Raw genomic sequence first — 20,438 nt, 5'->3', positions numbered from 1 at the left:
ACAATGAATCATTTGCTCCCAAGCACTGGAAAATGGACAAAAACAATTGTTCAAATAATTAAGATCAATCACATGAATTTAAACAATTTACCTGAATGCCCAGTGTCTGGTTCCAGTGATTGGGAGAAAATGTTTGATTCTCATATGCTCCCATACATTACCAGACTACCCCCCCCCCCCTCAACTGACCGATTGTGCAGATAAATCTGTAGGTGTGTATCCAGCCCTACACTTGAAACACCAGGTGAAATCAGGTAAGAATAATTAAAAAAATAAAAAACAAAAACATTTTTAAAATTCATCAAGAAAACCTAGAACAGTATTTGAAAAGAACTGTGCAAATTCCTCTACAGTTGTGTCATAAGTGCGTCCCAGCGAACATGTTGGCAGCAATGTTTATTACTGAAAATTAAGGATTGCGCATATGCCTAGTTAATAAAATGTTTCAATGTAATTATACTGTCTAGATAAAATAAATTACAACATTTGTATATAGATGTTTACAACCTTTTTATAAAAACAATATGATCAAAAATTAAAAAAAAAAAAAAAAAAAACATGTAGTAGAATTCATGAATATTCGTGTAAAAAGTTCCCAAAGAAGTAAAGAGGTTTGGCATCATAGCATTTGCCATGCGGCAGAGGGGAAGCTATCTGTCTCTGTTATCAGGACAACCTTCAATGCTCCTTAATACACCCAGAATGCAACACGCATTTAGTGTTCTTGTCAGCCTCTTATAATATCTTAGGCTCAAATTCCATGTGATTGTTGTTTATTGATTAAGTTGTAATTTAGGGATGCAGTTAAAATCCCGGCGGTCGGGATCCCGGCGTTCAGAATCCCGACACCGGAATCCCGACCGCCGAAATGCCGACACATTCTCCCTCCTGGGGTGTCCACGACACCCCAGGAGGGAGAATAAATTAGTGTGCCGAGTGTAGCGAGGCACCGGGCCCGCTGCGTGGCGAGCGCAGCGAGCCCGCAAGGGGGGGGCGATCCACGTCCCCCCCTTGTCGGCATTTCGGCTGTCGGGATTCCGGCATCGGGATTCTGAACGCCGGGATCCCGACCGCCGGGATTCAATACTGAATCCGTAATTTAGGAGTCACTACGACTTGTCTTTCTTTAAAAAAAAAATAATAAATCAGCGGTCCATACAGGCTTATACTGTGATGAAATAATTGTCAGCTGCAGGGCAAAGAATGTGGATATAGGAGACTATTAAAAAGGATCATTTAATAGCACAGGGTACAAATAAATATTCAACAACCAGATATTCACTGACAAAAATAAATCTTAATGGATGGTTGCAAAATGAAAAACAAAACAAAAACCATGGGGTAGATTTTTAGTACAGTTTATAGAAATGGAGATGTTTTCCAATACCAGCCAATCAGATTTGACTTATTTACCTTGCACCATCTGAATGTAGAAGATAATAGCTAGAACCAAATTGGTTGCTAGGGGCATAATCTCCACTTCTAGAAACCCGCACATTAGTAAATACTGTATATCCCATAGATTCTATAAATACCATTAGACAAAAGACATCATTAGGCAAATGTATTGGTTCTTGATTTGGCAAAAAGTGAAGATTTTTCAGCACTTCTGCAACAGAAAGAAAAGCTTCACTTTATAGAAGTATTGAAAAAAAAATTTAGTTTAGAAATTGTAACTTTCAACCCCGCTGCAAGGCTACCAAAATCATCTGCATCCTTGCCAAACAGGGCACATAGTAATGCTGGACATATACATACACTAAACCACAGGTCATCAAAGTCGGTCCTCAGTGCATGTTTTGCAGGTCTCCTCACAGAATCGAGTGAAATAATTAGCTGCACCTGTGGATCTTTTCAAATGTGTCAGTCAGTAATGGGTGCACCCGTTGGCTGACCTGGAGAACATGAACTGTGTGGGGTCCTGGGGACCGAGTTTGAGAACCCCTGCACTAAAACACCAACCTGAATGTGAATAGATAGCTGAATAAAGTAGGCAAACGAGCAAACAAATAAAATAAGATCCTGTATTAGCCCATCACCTGCCCTTAGTTTTGTATACTGGTCCCATGGCTATTTGTCATATAATGCTAAATTTATTTAAAAAAAAGGTTCCTATTTCACAACACATAACTAAACAGTTTATACGCCGACAATATAGAATAATGCAGCCCGGTCAGAATGACCTACTTTAAAAAATACTGTATTAGTCCAGAAACTAACTACACAGTAACCAAGGCGACAGCTGCCTTCCTGTACTCACATAGCGTTCTACCTATACCATATCGCTACTGGCAGACATAAAGCCATTTGTCACCTTGCATTATTAGTAGCCCTTATATTAACGCCTTTATTTTGTGCAGTGGGTCACACGGACATCGGTCTCTCAATCTATTATAAAAGTAGTTTCCTCTACAGATGCACACGGCTATAAAATGTAACAAAATTACTTTTTTTAAATCTAATTTCTGTATTGCTAAAAAAAGAAAGAGAGAAGACTCCGCGTTTTCTGTGTGCAGGTCGTACGCCCGGACATCTCCGCTTAGTAAGCCGTTCTAAAATCTTCTCCAGGCCCGAAGGAATGAGGCGCCGTCCCTGCTCGGACTGGGGAACTGCAAGAAGAAAACAGCACAGGTTTAGCCAGCATTCACATAAAGCAGGCATGTCCGCACTATGGCCCCCCAGCTGTTATAAAACTACAAGTCCCATCATGCCTTGCCACACTTTTGCTATTAGGGAGTGCTGAAACTATGGCAAGGCCTGCTGGGATATGTAGTTTCACAACAGCTGGGGGGCCACAGTTTGGACATGTCTGACACATAAAGCCTCCAACTTGTATTATGTGCATTGGTCCTCAGAGCCCCATACGCATCTGTAATAGGTTTCTAATCCAGCAATATATATTTATTATTATTATTGCAGACAGTGAGTTCTACGAGACCGGTGACATTACTGTCTGGACGTGAAATAGCTGTAGTAAGTGGCACAGCCCCATGTGCAGGGAATACATAGCTTTATTGGATTGTAGTCCGGTGCCCTCTCCTGTCCCATTAAAATGCTGTTAACGGTTACACTTGTTAGTAGGGATGTGCAAACCGGGCCAGCTACTGGGGGCCTGGGGACCAGTTGGATTAAACAGAGCAGAGGAAAAGCATGTCTGCTCATTTCACAGATGAAGGGCTCAGGGGCTCTACTAACACAATACAAAGACGTACAAGGATAAAACACATTCAGGGAAGAATTAGGAAGGAGGGGATACCAGAGAAAATAGCTTCTACAATTACCCACCCAGCTCCGAAACGTGCAGCGTAACAAAGTGCCCTCAACGGCACAGCCGGTCGGCAAGATGGAGAAAAGGTTAGAACGGTGCACTGACTGTAAACTGCATTTATATTCCTCCCGAAACTGTGAGGATTCGTATCGGGCACAGAGGAAAACACAGACAAGTGGGGAAAGGGGTGTGTGTGTGTGTGTGTGGGGGGGGGGTCGCCTTGGTGCAGTTGTCCCCCAATACCATCTGGCTGCAATAGACCAAGAAGTCTTTGGTGATATTGCAAATGGAACTGAGGGTAAACTATGCCTTTTTGTAGATATGCGGTATGCCACAGGGTAGACACCAGGAGGGGTAAAACAAATCAAGATTGAGGATCTAGGTAGTTTAGAGGAATGGTCAAGAGCATGGCAACTACAGTTTAATGCCAAAAAATGCAAAATCATGCACTTGGGTCACAAAAATCTAAAGACTAAATATAAAAAGACTAAAATGGCACTATAATGGAAACTACTGAGGAAGAGAGGGATCTAGGTGTCACTATTTCAGGGGACTTAAAGGCAGGTAGGCAATGTAACAAAGCAATGAAGAAGGCAAGTCAGAAGCTTGGTTGCATAGGGAGAGGTATCAGCAGTAGAACGAAAGAAGTAATAATGCCACTGTATAGGTCATTGGTACGACCTCACCTAGAGTATTGTGTTCAGTTCTGGAGGCCATATCTCCAGAAGGATATAAATACATTAGAGACGTACAAAGAAGGGCAACTAAAATGGTGCATGGCCTACATCACAAAACGTACCAGGAAAGACTAAAAGATCTTAATATGTATACTTTAGAGCAGAGAAGGGAAAGGGGGGACATGATAGAAACTTTCAAATATATGAAGGGTTTTAACAAGGTACAGGTGGAAGACATTCTTCACAGGAAGAGGAGCAACAGAACACGAGGACATGCACTGAAACTAGAGGGAGGAAGATTCAGGGGAAATATGAGGATACATTACTTCACAGAAAGAGTAGTAGATAGGTGGAATAGCCTCCCATCAGAGGTGATAGAGGCAAATACAGGAGAGCAATTTAAACATGCTTGGGATAAGCATATTGATATCCTTACAAAGCAATAAGGATCAAATATGGTTTGAGATAACATGTTTAAAAAAGGGGCAGACTAGATGGGCCTAGTGGTTCAGATTTGCCGTCAAATTCTATGTTTCTATGTCATTTGGGTGATTTACCCAGAGTAGCTGAATTTCAGCCAATTTGGAACCCTCTGAAGTATTAGGAGCCCGTTATGTGCAATGGGAGGGTTACATACAATATGGGGCAACAGATCACCTGATGAGAATAAATGGAAGAACAGAATGGTAAATAGCCATACTTGGTGGACGAAGGGCTTTATGTGGTAAATGTCTGTCAGGGAATAAGATCACTCCTGGTCAGCGAAAAGAAAGAGAAATATTAGAGCAGACTTAACAGTGAAAGAAAAGTGTCAGTACACTAACAATGATGCATGAAAGACAAGGAGGAGGAGAGGATAAAACCCCAACCAGAGAGAGACTTAAAAGGTGAAATAAACGATAATCTGAGACAGGCAGCTATCACCACGAACTCTTGTTAACTTCAGAAATGTTTAAAAAAGTCAAAAGCAAGTTTCATGGCCAAGACAGCAGCAGGTATACACAGGATAATGGAAACATTCCTCAGCCCGCACCAGCCTAGTGAGAATTTGCACATACATATTATACTATTTATATAGAGCCACAAGGGTTCTGCAGTGCCTTGCAAAGTACACTGATCATGTGATAACAACAAGAAAAAAAAAAATAATAATAATTTCCTGTACAGAACAATGCAGGACAAGGATATGATTTCTAACCCCTGCCGTTTCCACGTTCATACAACTCAAATACACAGCGAGTGAGGGTTAGGTGCTTGGCAGGATGCGGCAGATGATCGTAAAAATAAGGAAGGATGAGCACAAATTATTTCTATAGCTAGACAGTGCGAAATTAAGGCATAATACAACACAACACTACACAACACAACACAACACATACCCTCACACTTCAGGTCTCCACTGTGCTACGGTTCTGAAATTCAAGCAGAAACAAAGTATTACTTGTATGAACAGCGACAATATTACTACTAACTGCTCCATAGTATAACCTAGTGTCCCGGATTATAAGGGTTTATACCAGACTATAGGCATGACCATAGGAAGCACAAATCTCTTGCTTCTGGTGTCCTCTGCTACATTACAGATCTATACTAAAAAATAAAAATGGTGGTACTCTTTACCTAGAACGGCGCCCACGATTTTGATCATGGGCATCGTTAGTAAAAAAAAATCACGTCGGTCGCATCGCATGCGATTTCCCATAGGGAACAATGTTAAATGTCCCAATTGACCCGATTTTCCTGTTCAATGTCTCAATTGACCCGATTTTCCATAGGAAACAATGTTAAATGGGCCACAGAGGCCAAATAGGCACCCTTAAGTGTGAAATGCCCCCCACAATTGTTAACGCCACCCCACGATCAACGTGAACCCGAAGCGTGGCGAGCGCAGCGAGCCCGCGAGGGGCGGCGGTACGCGTCCTACGACCTTTTCACACCCCCACTATCCACGTCGGCGTGGAGTTGAAAAAAGAAAGTGTGGCGAGGGGACGCGGACAGCTGTGAAGCCCGCGAGGGGACGCGTATACCTGTGAAGGTGTCCGCGTCCCCTCGCCACGCTTCGGGCTCGGTGGCTCGCTGCGCTCGCCTCACTTTCTATTCTCAACTCCACGCCGACGTGGATAGTGGGGGTATGAAAAGGTCGTAGGACGCGTACCGCTGCGCTCGCCACGCTTCGGGTTGACGTTGATCGTGGGGTGGCGTTAACAATTGTGGGGGCCATTTCACACTTCAGGGTGCCTATTTGGCCTCTGTGGGGCATTTAACATTGTTTCCTATGGAAAAATCGGGTCAATTGAGACAATGAACAGGAAAATCGGGTCAATCGGGACATTTAACATTGTTCCCTATGGGAAATCGCGGGCATCGCGTCGGTCGCATCGCATGCGATTTTTTAGTGCATGCGATGCCCGCCCTTCTAGGTAAAGAGTGCCAAAATGGTTTTACTGTCGCTCATCGGTTTTGACATTTCACATTCTAGTGTGCCAAGGACAATAGTAAATCATGTAATGTGTGGGACATCTGGTTTCAGGGTCTTATTTTCCATGATGGTCTGTCTAGGGCCGGCATATGTCCAAACTATGGCCCTCCAGCTGTTGTGGAACTACAAGTTCCATAATGCCTTTCCACAGTTTTGCTAGTAGGAAATGGTAAAACTATTGCAAGGCATGATGGGACTTGTAGTTTTACAACAGCTGGAGGGCCATAGTTTGGACATGCCTGGTCTAGAAAAAGGGTTTAAGAATTTCTATTTCATTGTAATTTTGTTCTGGACACATTCCGGAGTATTGTTTACCAATTCCAAGTTTTGGCAGAGGGTATCGAGTGGTGTCTAGGACTTGTGACCAGGTGTCAATAACTTATACATTTACACTATCTGCATTAAGGGGTGCACACACGCTTCCATTTTGACAGGTTTTCGATTCAAATTTTGTTTACAGAAGCAAAATCGAATCGAAGTCAAAAGTTTTTTTTAAGATGCTTTTGATCAGCATTCGATTCAATGCGCGCTCTCGTTTCTCTATAATCGAAAAGAAAAATAGACTGTGCAGGCAAGGAAACATCACATTTGATCCAGGAAATCGAATGCGTACACTGTGCCTTGAATGCACATCGACATCGATATCGAATGTGAAATTGAATGGAAAGCAAAGGCCAAATCGGAAGGGGGTGGAATTGGGGAAAACGAAAGCAAATTGATGCGTGTTTACATTGGATTTCCACTAGATAGTCTTGCCTGCCAAGACTTTTTTTCTATTCGATTTCCACTACACGGGAGCGCGCATTGGGATCAAATCTGCATCATGCTAATAAAAGCATTTGATGTGCATTCAATTTTGATTTAATTCAAATATAGTGCATATCTCACCGTGTCTACCCACGATAAGATCTAGTCAAAATTGCTTTGCCTGCACAGTCTATCTATGCTAGGAGATACGGACTTGAGGGGTGTACACACAGGGAGATTTTGGCTAATGGACAATTTTGACTAAGCGATTTTGAGAGAGAGATTTTGGCTAAGCGATTTTGTCTAAGTAATGATAGTCTAATGTCTGATCTAGTCAAAGTTGCCTTGCCTGCACAGTCAATATATACTAAGCAATTTCTGCTAGACAATATTGACTAAGCAGGAGAAAAATAGGGAGACTTTGGCTAACCTTCTAGGAGATCTTGACTATCTAGTCAAAATCTCCTGCCAAAATCTCTCCATGTGTACACCCAGACTTAAACCTTCAGATGTTACTTGCCAATAAGGTGTACACTTTCCAGGAGGCACACTCTGCTAATACAGTGCCATTAGTGCAATCTATATCAATTGCACATAATAAAATATACCAGTGATGGCTAACCTTGACACTCCAGCTGTTGTAGAACTACACATCCCAGCATGCCCTGCATCAGTTTTAGCATGGCCAAATCGTAAACTGTAGCAGGGAATGCTGGGTTCTGTAGTTCAACAACAGCTGGAGTGTCAAGGTTAGCCATCACTGAAATATGCCATAAGCATGCGCCTGGTCTGTACACAGATAGCCGCCACCATCCTCTGTTGTGTGCGAATGAAGCATGCAGTAGACACCAATATATTACATTCAGGTACTATTAATTCACTCAACATAGTTCTATCCAATCAGAGAACACGTAGGATTACTTACCTCTGTTTCTGTGCCGCTTCTGTGCCTGGTTTTCGCGGGGACTGGTGTAGTGGGTACCTCACCGTTTGTTGCTTCCGTTCCCTCAGACATTAAGCGTTTCCTTTCTTTGGACTTTGGCTCTACTTTGGTAACTCGGAACCTGCCGGTGAAATAAAGAGGGCATGTAGGATGGAGTAAAGCACTAGCTCATGGAGATCTGGATGAATCCACTGCAGTAAAGCAGAATCAGTCGGATTACTGCGGATTCTTCACCACGCAAATCCAGGATCTTTATCACACAGAATAATTTGGTGGCTCTGGGGTAAATGTATGAAGCTTGGAGAAATGGTATCTCTGTGCAAGGTGATAATGCACCAGCCAATCAGATCCTAACTGTCAATTTACATACAGGAGCTGATTGGCTGGTGCATTAGCACATTGCACATAAGGTTCTTTATGGGTATAGATACCACAGCTTCATACATTTACCCCTCTGCATATCAGTGGAACACTACGGATATACAAAAACACCATAGTCTCCCAGTTTTGATAGCACTGTGCCACTATGCTGAAGTTATTGGTACTGGTATACCATTTGCAATGTTTGGGTCTTTGGAGCCAAACATCTACCCAAACCCCCCCCCCCCCCCAAAAAAAAAGATCATATTTGCAGAGGGTGTCTCTGACTGGTCCATTACAGTGCACAGAGAAGATCCCAATATAGGGTAATATTACCTCCCCACAGCCAGGACCGTGACAGCTCCTTGGCGGCCCTTCTTCGTCTCTTTGTGTTTCTGAGGCGACTTGAAGTTCCATCGCTTGTTGTTACAGCGGCTGCAGACGTTTTTCTCAGCCACGCCCCCAACTGTGTGAAAGTGGTTCCCGTGGCACGTGTGTTTGGATGGTGTTGCGCCAGGTGAGGTTGGACTAGTTGGGCTTGTAGGAGTATTCGGAGTATTTGGCGTGTTGGGGCTACAGGAAAACAATAAATAAGTGAGAAGTAAAAACTGTATGAATACAGCACAGAATGTGACAACGTTCTGTACCCAAAGTAAAGGCAAGCAATGATATATTCTGTCTAGCTGGGTATCCCGGCAGTCACTGGCATGGAATCAGCTACAAGGCAGATGTCTGGAGAATGCGGAGTGACAATGATAGCGGAAGGCTGTGTAAGCGGTGGTCCCCTGGAGACCAGGACACAGTGGAGCTGGAGTCCTGTATCACTGCAGATCAAAACTAACAGCACACCTGCAGCATTCCTGTACAGCAACACACGTGTAGCATACATGTGTGCTCACTGCAGAAAGTCTATGTCTCATTACAGAGGAGATCATGGATTTTTGATCGTGTTCATTGTAAAGCTCCCACAAACTTTTTTGCCTTTTTTTCGTAGTTACTGGTTTTGTTTGTTTAATTAAATTGAATTATTATTATCCTTTATTTATATGGTGCCACAAAAGTTCTGCAGCGCCCATTTACAGAGTACATATAATCAAAACAGGAAAACAGTGACTTACAGTTGAAGATCATATTAAATTACAAACAGATAATAATCCATCTGATACAATTCATACAAAGAAGTTCAGGCTCTGCCACAGCATAAGTTAGCTATGCGGACTGTAGAGGGGGCTTTGGGTAATGGAACCCTGCCATTCCTTGCCATGTTTTGATTTGTGAAACGTCAATGAGTTTTTATATCACTTCACAAGACATGTGGTTTGTCTTACTGCCTGGGGCCACACAGCAGTGATTTCCACCATGGCTATTTGGTTACATATGCCAATAAAATTGGTTTTAACTTACAAGGAATAAAAAATAAAAAAAAGAGGCACCAGACAGACTGCACACAACACTTTCCACAGACATGGCCTCTGCAGCTGCAAGTCAACTGGGTCTTCCCATAGAATAGAAGCTGCTTTGTACTATATAGAGGTAATAGCCTATATCAGGGGTCCTCAAACTATTTTGCTCTGGGACCCCATCAGACATTAAAAATAATAGCAGGACCCCAGAAAGTTACTGCAGAAGGTCATCAACCTCACATGTGGTCAGCAGACAGCACATACATGGCAGCATTGCGGAGGTGCCAAATGATGGGAGGAGTCTAAAATAACAGACAATGCAACAGATTTTTCAGACTCCTTGAATCACTGATGGAAATTAGAGAAGTCATCAGCCTGATGGTCAGTAACAGGGAGTCGCGACCCCATGCTGAGAAGGTCGGGACCCACAATTTGAGAATCGCTGGCCAAGGGAAAGTACAAAGGGAAATAATTAGTGCATGCTAGAACCTAAATAGAAAGTACCACCCAGCAATACTCTAACAATAAAATATTACAATCAATCACAATATCAGTGATTATTCAATTATTCGATATCAGCGTATATTCAAGTAAGACGCAAGAATATACGCGAATATCAGATAACTTAAGAATCACTGATATATACTTCTATTGGGTCAGCGAAGCGGTCTCCTGGAGGGCACCAATTTATACGCTATATACTCCATTTTAAATGGCACAGCTGGAGTGCCACCACACTGACAAAAAAATATACATATAGCACTAACCAGTCATCACCTCTATGAAGTGAAATACCACCACTGACCACTAGAGGCCACTTAACAGACTATATTACTCCTTTGTGTGCTAAAAGATGTAATAGCAGAAAGTGAAAGCTATTTTTGCAGGGACACAGACATGTTTCAAACTTGCTGGATATAGAGAGAAGGAGCTGTGAAGACAGAGATTGGAGGTAGGAGCAGATAGGGACTGGGGGTGGGGTGGAGAGTGTGTGGGCTAAAAACAGCTCAAAGTGATAGTACACTGCTTTTGATGGTCTTTTAACTAGTGAATGATAAAACCCTAACTGGCAAAGCTAGCAGAAGAAACAATGGGAATGGAGGAGGGGGGTCCCAGAAAGGATTTAAGGACTTGCCAGCTATAGAGTATATGCAGTGTATTAAAACACAGCACCCTTCTGAACACAATAGAAGCTGCCGTGGATCATAGTAATATCAATTAGAAAGCATCCAGTAAGGTCACAATATGGGCTGTTTCACAATAGATGGCCCCCAGGTTCCTAGTACTTTATCACTTTAACCCCCAATAAGGCTGCAGCCATCAGATGTAGGGGTTGAACCTATTAGCCCCGAAGGGTGCGAGCTGCCGTTCGGGTGCCGTTTTAATGCTAAAAATGGCATCAGAATTAACCCTAACTCGCACCCTACGCAGGGCCGAATTCGCTAAAAATTGCTTGCACCCCTATGGAGGTGCAAGCACTTTTCAACGAATTCGGCCCGTCTAAAGTGCGCCCGGTGTCGTGATGATTCACAACTCGCAATCATCTGCACCGTTCAGGGTTAATAGGATCGACACCGTAGTTGGCAGATGGGGTGTGGTACAGGGCACCGACAGTCGGGATCCTGACAGTCATTAGCTCAACGACGGGATCCCGACAGTCATTTGCCCAACGTGGGATCCCGACTGCCCGGACTCAGACAGTATGGTGAGCGCAACAAAGCCCCTTGCGGGCTCGCTGCGCTCGTCACCTATTCTATTCTCCCTCTATGGGGGTCGTGGACCCCCACAAGGGAGAATAGCGGGTGGCTGTCGGGCACCCGTCTGTCGGAGTTTTGACAGTCGGGTAAATGACTGTGGGGATCCCGACTGTCGGGACCGCGTCTGGCACCCAGCAGATGCACCATTCCATATCACATGAGATCTCAGACAGATCTAGAACAAAAGCTCTGCCTTCCCCCGATTAAAGGAATAATAATTCACAATGGGTACACGGTAGTCATTCTCTGATGCTTTCCCAGTGTTATGCTCAGAAGGGGTAATAAGTCTTCCCAAAATGATGAATGCACATAATCCACATTGGGATCAAAGCCGATAGCTGGAAGCAATGTTACCTCCAGGGGCCGAGGGATGCAAAACAGTCATATGCGAAAGCCCAAGGAGATAAAGAAATTCCCCACCCTGATTGGAGGGGAGTAATTGCAGCACCTGACCAGGCAGCTCTCTGCCCCTCCTCCAAACACAACCCATACAAGCATCACCCCTCCCCACACCGGAAAGGAGAGACACTCACCAAATCTTCCAGAAGCACAGCAAAGAAAGAACAATCCAGGGTTAAAAACAAAGTTAGAAGATATATTTCTCAATATAACATCTGCATACAGCTACAATATATATCACTTTGGCTGAAGTGTCGCTATCTGCTTTTGTGCCTCTAGAACTCTCTGGTCTGTATCTCAGCACAGATACACACCAGAGAGCAGCACCACAGCAAACAGCGACACCCCAGACAGGAAAGAGAACTGCATGGGTTTTGAAAGGTGAAGGATGCTAGAATGAGCACTATTGTTTAGTCCACATGTCTACAGGGAAAAACGGCTGGAAACCAGCTTCCGGTCAATAATGTATTGCACTGTGATGACTGTTGTAGACCGAGCTAATCAAGCACAAAAAAAGTGTTCTTAAAAATATTCTAAAGGAATTGTAATGGAACACCGCACTACAGAACATAAACCAGACCCTTGTACATGATTGCTTCAATCTGTGGTAGCAGGACGATGAGGGGCTTGTAGAGGTGAATATACCCAGTGTAGTCAGTACATGAGCTACTGGCACAATGGAAACCGCAAAGCCATGGAGCGTAAAGAACAAGTTGTAATCTATGCCAGTGACACTTACCTCTCTGGATCATACAGGCTGTTATCTGCCATCATTGAACTGTCAGCCACCATCGCTTTCAAAATATCCGCATTCGCTGCAGAGAAAAGTTGAGTGTTAAGGGTCAGGATACACACTCAGACATTTGGAGTGAACACACGTGCCGGCTCACAGCTGTGGGCACACTATTTGCAGCAATCGAGCCAGGACTCATCTGGAACACTGTATGCAGAGTACAACGATAATGCAACTACATACACCCCGCAGCACTAGATCAGTCCACAGCGCGGCACCCCAACACCGCACCTCCAATTCTACATCGATAATGCACCTATATACACCCCGCAGCCCGGAGCAATAGATCAGTCCACAGCGCGGCACCCCAACACCGCACCTCCAATTCTACATCGATAATGCACCTATATACTCCCCGCAGCCCGGAGCAATAGATCAGTCCACAGCGCGGCACCCCAACACCGCACCTCCAATTCTACATCGATAATGCACCTATATACACCCCGCAGCCCGGAGCAATAGATCAGTCCACAGCGCGGCACCGCAACACCGCACCTCCAATTCTACATCGATAATGCACCTATATACACCCCGCCGCCCAGCAATAGATCAGTCCACAGCGCGGCACCGCAACACCGCACCTCCAATTCTACATCGATAATGCACCTATATACACCCCGCAGCAATAGATCAGTCCACACGCGGCACCCCAACACCGCACCTCCAATTCTACATCGATAATGCAGCTATATACACCCCGCAGCCCGGAGCAATAGATCAGTCCACAGCGCGGCACCCCAACACCGCACCTCCAATTCTACATCGAGAAACTTGACCAATTGTAGATTTTAGTTTGAAAGTGGTGTACGAGCTGCACTTCAACCCTTTGTCCTGTCTATGACAAACAACTAGCACTGGGGTGTCTGGTAACTGTAGTGATCAGGACATGGAAGAAGCATTGTCCGCCACTCAGCTGATAAGGTTACGTTATTGCACCATCTCGGGAATGCATTTTATGAGATACCAGATATATTAAGCAAGGTGCCAGGTACAGATAGCAGATTATACTTTGCAAGACATATAGCTATGTATATTAGTCATCTTAAAAAAAGATACAGGTCATTGCTGTGTATTCAGCTGCAGATGTGGCTCAGCCATACTTGCTATTGCAGGTGATGCAAAAATTTTTTAGGCAGTCCCCAGCACCTACAGAAGTCTACACAAATCTACTGCATCCCGCCCGCTTCACTGGGCAGGAGGAGGAGATTATAGCAGGGATTCGCCACTCTGCTGCGAGTGTGCATGCAGTCTGTAATGGTTGGCAGCGCATTGACAGGAACACTATGGCTTATCAATGAGGCATGAAAAATGGTCCACGGCACACCAACATTGTCTACGTGGGTTGTCTACGTTACTACACAGAACATTCAATGACGGGGACTGGATTTCGCAAACTACTTCAGTCCCAGAACAGCACTCCCAAGGACACCCTGCCCTCAGATCTGCAATGCCACCTGTCCTATGAGCACCGTGACAGGCCTTATCATATACTCTAGCTGCTGGCTTTGTAGAGAAATGTGGTCAGCAAATGCCAAGACCGTCCAAAACCTTACAAACTCTCAGAACGGGACACCTACCTTCATTCTTCATTATGTAGCTTACAATTTGTCCCACAGTATCATTGTTGGTGTCTGAAAAAGCATCTTGCATTTCTAGAAAAAAAACAAAACACAACAAGCCGGATTATTAAGAGGGAATGTAACTAGAACATTATACACGTTGGTCATCCAGCACCACCGCCTTCAAACTTCTTTTACATAGTTCCATAGTATTTAAGGCTGAATAAAGAATCCAGTTCAACCTTGGTGTATTAACGTTACAGGAGTCACTTGCTGTACGGTCCTGCACCAAGCATGCCAATACTCTATTTGGAGATCGATATTTTTTCAACTATCGCAACTTTATTGCTTGCTTCCCATTTTGAGGAGTGAACACAAAAAGGTGCTGTGCTTTTTAAAACCATCTAAATATAGAGAGTTTATAAACACGTATACTTTTCAGAATTTTGAAAGCATCTATACATGTATTACATATATGTGGTCCTCACAGGTAAATATCTTCTACTTTTCGGGTAAGTATCTCTTCTCTTTTACAGGTTATCTAACTATATACTTATAAACAGTTCGTTACAATAAAGCACAAAAATAAAATAATAAGGTAGTTTTATTAAACTGGAACTCGGCTTTCGATGAAAGCCTGCTTGAAATCAAGGTTATTATTGGGCATGAAATATAAACATGCAAATACAAACATTCACTCACATAACATTTGTGAGAAGTTACTGTCTAACAATAATGCTTTAAAAATCAGCTCCACCGTTTGACAGCAGAATAAACGAGTATATAGCAATTCAATTATAATGTATAATCAAAACATTACCATGGCAAATAACGCAAATAAATGCTATACTAGCACCTAGAGGCCTCTGTCTAAGCCGTTACACTAAGTTGTTATTACTTTTATAGATAGGTAAACTAATTACTGTTAAAACATTTCCTATATATCAACTACATCGAAACGTTAAACATTTCCCAGTACCTTTTATCTCCTATAAGGCCTTCAATTACCCAAATGGGTGATTATTGCGCAATAACCCTTCTGACTGATGATAGGCTAGAGTTAACTCCTTTTATGACTATAGTCACCTGTTATGTAAGCGCTTTTAAATAACTGTCTTTACTTTTTATTGTAGGATTTCCGGTCCCCCGCTGCGATGTCTATTCCCTAGGAATTTGTAATCCAAGGTTGGAAAGGTAAGTCTTCCTAAGTGATATCCTGCCTTAGTCTATATACTGAATACAGAGTAGGTTGTAGGTCCCAAAAAGAGTAAGCTGCACTGACGTGTCTGGGATATCAATATCGATCCTCCATGCTCTGCGTTGATCTCTCTGGCGTTTATAATGCCGAATCAGTACCTATCTTCCAGAGAGTTTACTTTGTGAGCTGTGTCTGATGCTGCTTAGATGAGGTTTATTATGACGAGACTGCTCTGCTGCTAATGAGTCTGTCTCCGGATATAGTGTCCCAGAAGCGCTTTAGTTTTGGCTGGCAGCTTAAAGTAAAGCTCACCAGTACTATTGGCTACTATTAAAGCAATGTGGAGCCTTTAGTTACCAGTCTTTAATTACAAAGCTCCTCCATATAGTTTATAACTTCAACCATGACTGTTAATAAAGAATATTCCTCTGTACTAAGTAATGATCCTGTATGCAGGCTCTGGATACAGGTTGGACTGGGAGGTAACACTGTTATATTGCACAGATTAGTGGCCACAGCTGAGTAGAGCAGCGGGGTGCCGGTTAAGAACTGTCACTCAGGCTTGCTAGAGCTGATGCGTGTATTGTGAGAGAGGCTGGACGGGGGAGGTACCGGGCGGCCTTTTTGGGGCTGGATACTGACTCACCACACCCCTCTCTCTTGCTTCTCGTCTGCTGCAGCCCCGCCTAGTCGCCGCCTCCCACTGATGATGCGTCTGGACTCCGGAGCTCCCAGTCTGAAGCTGGGAAGCGTGACACCACCGGGGTTCCCTCCGACACTCACTGCTGGGTCACCGCAGATTTAGAGAGACCAGGAGGATCCCCTGAACGCCGGTAAGCAGTCCGGTTCTCTCCAGCACCGCTCTCCACCTTCCTCTCCAGCTGCGTAGCTCTGCTAACTTCCTTACTGCTCCAGCAACTCCTCAACAGCCGTTAACGGCTGTCAGTTTTTTACCCAGGCTCTCGTGGCTCACGGTGCCCGTCATGTGCACGGGCTGAATAACTTTATCAACATAGGGGTTTTCTGCCAGCAGTTCGTTGCTCCCTGTCTAATGTCTCTCTGGCGGGGAGCACAGTGTAAAACCATTAAAAGAACAGTCTCTTGCCTTCTGTGGAGGCATGCCCATAGACATACATTTAATGTCCCCTATAGGGTTTAATTATTACACAAAACATAAAGTATTCTCTATGAGACTTGTAGTATGACATTAACTGTACATTCATAACATATACGTATCTACAACAAGGGTATATAGCTACTCCTAACGTGGCGGCTACCACACACTTCCCCGTAGAACCTTGCATGTCCCCATGCAACAAATTTTAAAAATAAACGGAATCTTTCCTACTTAGAATAAGATTCAAAAGGAAAAAATAAACAATACTGCATTACATTTGACCATGTCAGTAACACATTAAAAACTTTCTCTTTCTACTCTCTATACCTGAGAGGTAAGACGCCTTGTGTACTTCTGTTCGAACGTCTTAACTCTGAGGTATCCTGGGCCACTTCATCATGTGGAATGACAGAAACATTACTTTCAGGGAATACAGGAATTTCATTACCAAGGTTAACAACATTTGGATTTTCAGAAACATTCATAAAGCAGTAAGGCATGCCATTGGCTAACCCTGGCCAGAATAGCTTTAACATTTCAGGGAATGAGCCGCTGCTGTCCGTATCTGTAGGCTCCGAGACAGGAAGCTTAGGAATTGACACTGAATCATGACATTTCTTGAGTTGGTTTCGGTGTATTACTACTGAGTTTTCTTCGCCCAATTTTGAGATTTGGTAAATGTCCATTCCAGGGTTTGGTATTTCTTTGATGATGAACAGCTGTTCCTCCCAAAACGAATCCAGTTTGCTCTTTCGTTGGTTCTTTTTCTTCCAGACAACATCTCCCACTGCCAAGGGCTCTGCCAGTGCGGTTTCATTATAATACTCAGTCTGTTGTTGATGTAATTTATCCCTTCTTTGGTCAACAAGTTTGTAGGCATCACGGATTCTTTTTTGATGAGTTTGTACCCATTCTGTTTTTGGATTCTCCACTGAGGACATTTCCTGGGGCACTTCCAACTTTAGATCTGCAGGCAACCTGCCATTCCTCCCGAACAACAGATAGTATGGAGTGAATCCGGTAGCTCCATGCTCCGTGTTATTGTAGACAAAAGAAATCTCAGGTAGCAATTCAGGCCAATCTTGCCTTTCTGACTTGGGTAGGGCTCTTAGAATGTTAATTAGAGACTGATTGAGTCTTTCGCAGGCCCCGTTACACTGGGGATGATAGGCCGTAGTGTGTGTCTTTTTACAGCCATACCATTTGCACAGTTCTTGGAACAAGGTTGATTCGAATGCAGCCCCTTGGTCGGTGAGGATTCTTTCGGGATAACCGTACTGTTTTACAAAGGCTCTCCAAATTATTTCAGCAGTGGTTCGGGCCGTAAGATCCTTCACAGGCATGATGACAGCAAATTTGGAGAAGTGATCTATGATCGTGATGGCGTATTGGTAACCTTGGCGACTCGGTTCTAATTTCACATGGTCTATGAGAACCAGCTCCAGGGGATGATGACTAACAATAGGATGTAGTGGAGCTCTTTGTGACGTTGCCGGTTTCTTTTTAAGTATACATCTCGTGCAATTCTTGCACCATTCTTCCATATCATTCCGCATCTCTACCCAAAAGAAACGTTGCCGCACAGTGGATTCTAACTTCTCAGCTCCATAATGCCCGGAGTCATTGTGATAAGCTTGGAGCACTCTGTCCTTCTGACATCTGGGTATCACTATCTGACGGATTAAAGCGTGTGTTTTGGGGTTGATGATCGCACGCACCAGTAGGTTCCCTTGGAAACGGAATTTGCTCCTCTGTTTGTATAATCGGATGAGCTCAGGATCCGCTTCTGGTTCGCATTCATACTTCCACCTTTTCTTAGCGGTTATCAATGTCTTCAATTTGGTCAACAGTGGACTTTCCCCCTGAATCTGCTCCCAATAATCTCTGTTTTCAGGGCTCGAAGTATCGGTTTCAGCTTGAGAGGCTAGCTGTTTCTTCTCCTTAGAAACGGTGGTTTTACCAAGGAAGATGTCTTGGAAAGCTGGCATTTCTATCTCTTCCCACTTGTCCGCATCTTCTTGAATAAACTGCTCTTGAGAGACACGAGAGCATCAGCGTTGCCATTGCTTTTCCCAGATCGATATCTGATGACAAATTGGAAGTTGGCTAACCGGGAATACCACCGCTGTTCAAGGGCTCCCAACTGAGCCGTTGCTAAGTGAGCTAACGGGTTGTTATCCATGAATGCGACAAACGGGGTTGCAAGCAAATAATTTCTGAACTTTTCCGTGACTGCCCAAACGAGGGCTAACAGTTCAAGTTTAAAGGCACTGTAATTACTATCATTCCTTTCACTTTTTTTTAGGTTTCGACTAGCAAAGGCAATGATACGCTCTTGATCATGTTGCTTTTGAGACAGCACGGCCCCAAGCCCTTGAAAGCTGGCGTCAGTATATAGATGAAAGGGCTGACTATAATCAGGGTAGGCGAGGATGGGCGTAGTGGTCATTAACTCCTTAAGGGTATCGAAAGCTTCCTGCTGGGTCTCAGTCCAATTAATGGGAGTCTGTTTGTTCTGCTGTTGTCTATTGATCCCTCGTAGTAATTCGTGTAATGGGGCAGCCACACGGGAAAAGTTCTTTATGAATCTACGATAGTAGCCTATAAACCCCAGAAAGCTGCGAACGTCTTTAATGGTCTTTAACACGGGCCAGTCTCGGATAGCTGAAATCTTATCTGGATCAGGGACAATTCCTTGGGCGCTTACAACATGCCCCAGATATTTGACACTGCTCTGAAGAAGGAAACACTTGGAGGGCTTGACCTTCAAGCCGAATTCTGCCAGTCTTTGAAACACCTCATGTAGATGTTGGAGGTGATCATGGTACGTGCTGGAGTACACTATCACATCATCGAGGTATAGTAAGACGAATTCAAAATTTCGATGCCCCAGGCAGTGCTCCATTAGTCGTTGAAATGTTCCCGGAGCATTACAAAGCCCAAAGGGCATCCTATCAAACTCGTAAAGTCCCATGGGGGTGGTGAAGGCGGTTTTCTCACGATCCCCAGTGGCTACCTGGATCTGCCAGTAGCCACTGGTGAGATCTAGGGTGGAGAAGTATGATGCAGACTTTAGGGCGGTCAGGGATTCCTCAATTCTGGGCAAAGGATAAGCGTCCTTATGAGTAACCTGATTCAGTTTTCTATAGTCGACGCAGAATCTCAAACTTCCGTCTTTCTTTTTCACGATGACAATGGGTGCCGCCCATGGGCTATAGCTTTCATGAATCACCCCACTCGCCTTCATGTCCTCTAACATCTTTTTCACCGGCTGATATAAGGCAGGAGCCAGCGTTCTGTATCTTTCTTTTATGGCTGGTGCGTTCCCAGTTGGAATGAAATGTCTTATGGTCTCAACTTTTCCGAAGTCGGAGGGGTATTTACTGAACGTTTGGGCGTTTTCCTGCACCACTCTCAGAACGCCTTCTATGAGTTCCTCCGGGGTGTTTTCCTCCCCGATGTGTATCTCTTTCCACCAGGGCTTATCTTCTGTACTTTCAGCTGTAGCAGTGGAGGATTGATTGAAGCTCACTACGTCATGGACATCTTGGAAAGCTATCCAGCTCAATTTCGCCAATGTCTGGTGATGTGCTACTCGGATGGGATAGTCATGCGGATTGAGCACTCTGACAGGTATCCTTCCATTGCTTACAGTGACAAGGGTTCGAGCAACGACTAGGTCGAGTCGGGATTGTGTTCTGCTCGGTTCCACCAATGCCTGATAGGATCTTCCCATTG

At 44.0% G+C, this 20,438-nt stretch overlaps 1 protein-coding gene across 2 annotated transcripts in view; it reads right to left on the bottom strand.

Annotated features, from left to right (window-relative positions):
• Positions 1-1,125: 1,125 nt before the first annotated feature.
• RELL1 (RELT like 1) overlaps positions 1,126-20,438 on the bottom strand; it is a 50,877-nt gene continuing 31,564 nt past the window's right edge. Inside the window, exons 3-9 of one of the 2 annotated variants that reach the window (XR_014459025.1) lie at positions 14,404-14,478; positions 12,773-12,848; positions 8,811-9,047; positions 8,097-8,235; positions 5,325-5,357; positions 4,646-4,699; positions 1,126-2,609 (exon numbers count right to left, since the gene is read on the bottom strand). Coding sequence is in view for 1 of the 2 variants with exons in the window: in XM_083158527.1 (XP_083014653.1) it covers positions 5,334-5,357; positions 8,097-8,235; positions 8,811-9,047; positions 12,773-12,848; positions 14,404-14,478 (551 nt within the window). In the remaining variant the exon portion in view is untranslated. The remainder of the gene's footprint in view (positions 2,610-4,645; positions 4,700-5,324; positions 5,358-8,096; positions 8,236-8,810; positions 9,048-12,772; positions 12,849-14,403; positions 14,479-20,438) is intronic. The other variant, XM_083158527.1, reaches the window with a different exon arrangement.

The sequence above is a fragment of the Crinia signifera genome, chromosome 1 (genome assembly GCF_055691185.1).
Source record: "Crinia signifera chromosome 1, ASM5569118v1, whole genome shotgun sequence".
Lineage (NCBI taxonomy): Eukaryota > Metazoa > Chordata > Amphibia > Anura > Myobatrachidae > Crinia > Crinia signifera.
This window is presented reverse-complemented; position numbering and strand designations above follow the sequence as displayed.